Source organism: Trypanosoma theileri, assembly GCF_002087225.1.
Source record: "Trypanosoma theileri isolate Edinburgh chromosome Unknown TM35_Tth_47_V1, whole genome shotgun sequence".
NCBI lineage: Eukaryota > Euglenozoa > Kinetoplastea > Trypanosomatida > Trypanosomatidae > Trypanosoma > Trypanosoma theileri.
Window position 1 is genome coordinate 163,091 of NW_021639889.1, and position 1,762 is coordinate 164,852.

General features: G+C 40.6%; 2 protein-coding genes across 2 annotated transcripts in view; both read right to left on the reverse strand.

Annotated features, from left to right (window-relative positions):
* Positions 1–59: 59 nt before the first annotated feature.
* Positions 60–989, reverse strand: TM35_000471730 (uncharacterized protein; the record flags this gene model as incomplete). The annotated part of the gene is made up of 1 exon (XM_029030433.1): positions 60–989. The coding sequence occupies one exon, from the start codon at positions 987–989 to the stop codon at positions 60–62; it is 930 nt and encodes a 309-aa protein (XP_028878344.1).
* A 606-nt stretch (positions 990–1,595) lies between these two features.
* The window catches only part of TM35_000471740 (uncharacterized protein), a gene marked incomplete at both ends in the record, with an annotated part of 1,449 nt that continues 1,282 nt past the window's right edge, over positions 1,596–1,762 (reverse strand). Inside the window, one exon of the mRNA XM_029030434.1 lies at positions 1,596–1,762. This exon is cut by the window's right edge and continues 1,282 nt beyond it. Coding sequence (XP_028878345.1) covers positions 1,596–1,762 — 167 coding nt within the window.

Sequence of the window (1,762 nt, forward strand, 5' to 3'; positions counted from 1 at the left end):
ATTATTATTATTATTATTATTATTATTATTATTATTTGACCTCAGATGAGTCCCACCGTTCAGTACACGGTAACGGAGAACAACAATACAGCCACAATCAGAAGCGGTGCTGCAGTGCGCATCCACACAGGACTGACACTGCTGTCAACATTGGCCGGCTTCTGCATAGTGGGAGCGATCTTGCTGATCGGTGGGTCGGTTAGAGGAGATGGAGTGGTGGTTGGTGCTTCGCTGTTAATGTTGGTGGTGTTTAATGAATCAGCATTGCCATTCTCTTGTGAGTCTGTTGTGGGAGAGGTACCTGGAGCTGCAGTGAGTTCGTTACGGGAATTACCATCACTGGATAGAGTGCTCTCCGCTGCTGGAGATGGTTGCTGCGCAGTAATGCTATCATTGACATTACTGTTATCTGTGGGTTTTGCAGACTCAGCTGGTAAATTGGTTTGTGTGGAATCAACATCTCTAGGTGTTGTTGAGGCTGTTGTTGTAGATGTGGTTGTGTGTGTTTCTGAAGCCCCTGATGGTAATGCTTTCCCTATAGCTGGAGCACTCACTGGTGCAGATTCTTCTTTTTCTGCTGTAACATGTATTTGAGGTGCTTCTTTTGGTTTGGGTAACTCCAGTGTACTGTCAGGACTGAGAGAGTTCTGATGACCGTCACTGTCATGGTTAGAAGAAATAGTAATCATATCAGCCACTTCATGAACAGTTTGATGATCTTTTACCTCTTCCAATCCTGAACTCTGACCACCTAATGATTCATGTCGTTGTTCATGTAGTTGGGCTTCTCCCTCACGGATACCAACGCTATTACGTATCTCCGCATTTTCTGGTTTCGGATCCTTACCAGGAAACCCTTCCCAACTACTCGCATAAATATCGTAGTTCTTCTCCGTATTTGACTGTCCACCTCCAGCCATGGTATACCCGCAGGTGCAGCACAGCACAACGGCCAACACACACATCACACGGTGCTTCATCATCATCATGAGAGAGACAAGGGTTTCTTTCACGTAAAAAGACTGCTCTAGAAAGAAAGACAATCAAAAAACAACAAAGAAAATAAATGAAGTAAAAAACATGTTAGGACACATAAATCGATTACCACTATGGAAACTGACATCGTGAAAGTAAAACCTACCAGTTAAAGAATTCAATACAGCGCAATAACCTCAGTAAGAGTAAAAACAAAAAAAAAGGCCCACACTCACAAATATCTCAAAAAAGACTCAGAGACCCAGCAAAACAAACAAGCAAATAAACAGATATTAACCATTAGCCCAATTTACCCAGTTAACATAGAAATACACCAACTATGGGTGTAAGTCTATATATATATGTGTATATAAGTAATTATAAATATAAATTCATCTCTTATTATTATTTCTTTTCTCACATTTCAAAAAGCAGTTCATCATCATTACAGTGCAAAGCCCAGCGACACACACACAGTGAGAGTCTCCAAGAACACACACACACACAATGGAGTAGTAGCAATAATAATTATTATAGGATAAACACAGATAGCAAAAACACACAAAACACACATTAACATTAAGAAGCAAAAGAAGAAGTAAATCCCAACAGGTAAAAGATTAGTTAGACTGTAGGGATGTATGCAAAAAAAAAAAAAGAAAAGAAAACAAAGGATGACCTGAGTCACACCACACCACCATTACAATCAGCACACAAGAATACAGGACAGTGTAACCACAATCAGTAGTGGTGGTACACGCACCCACACAGAACTGCTCATACTGCT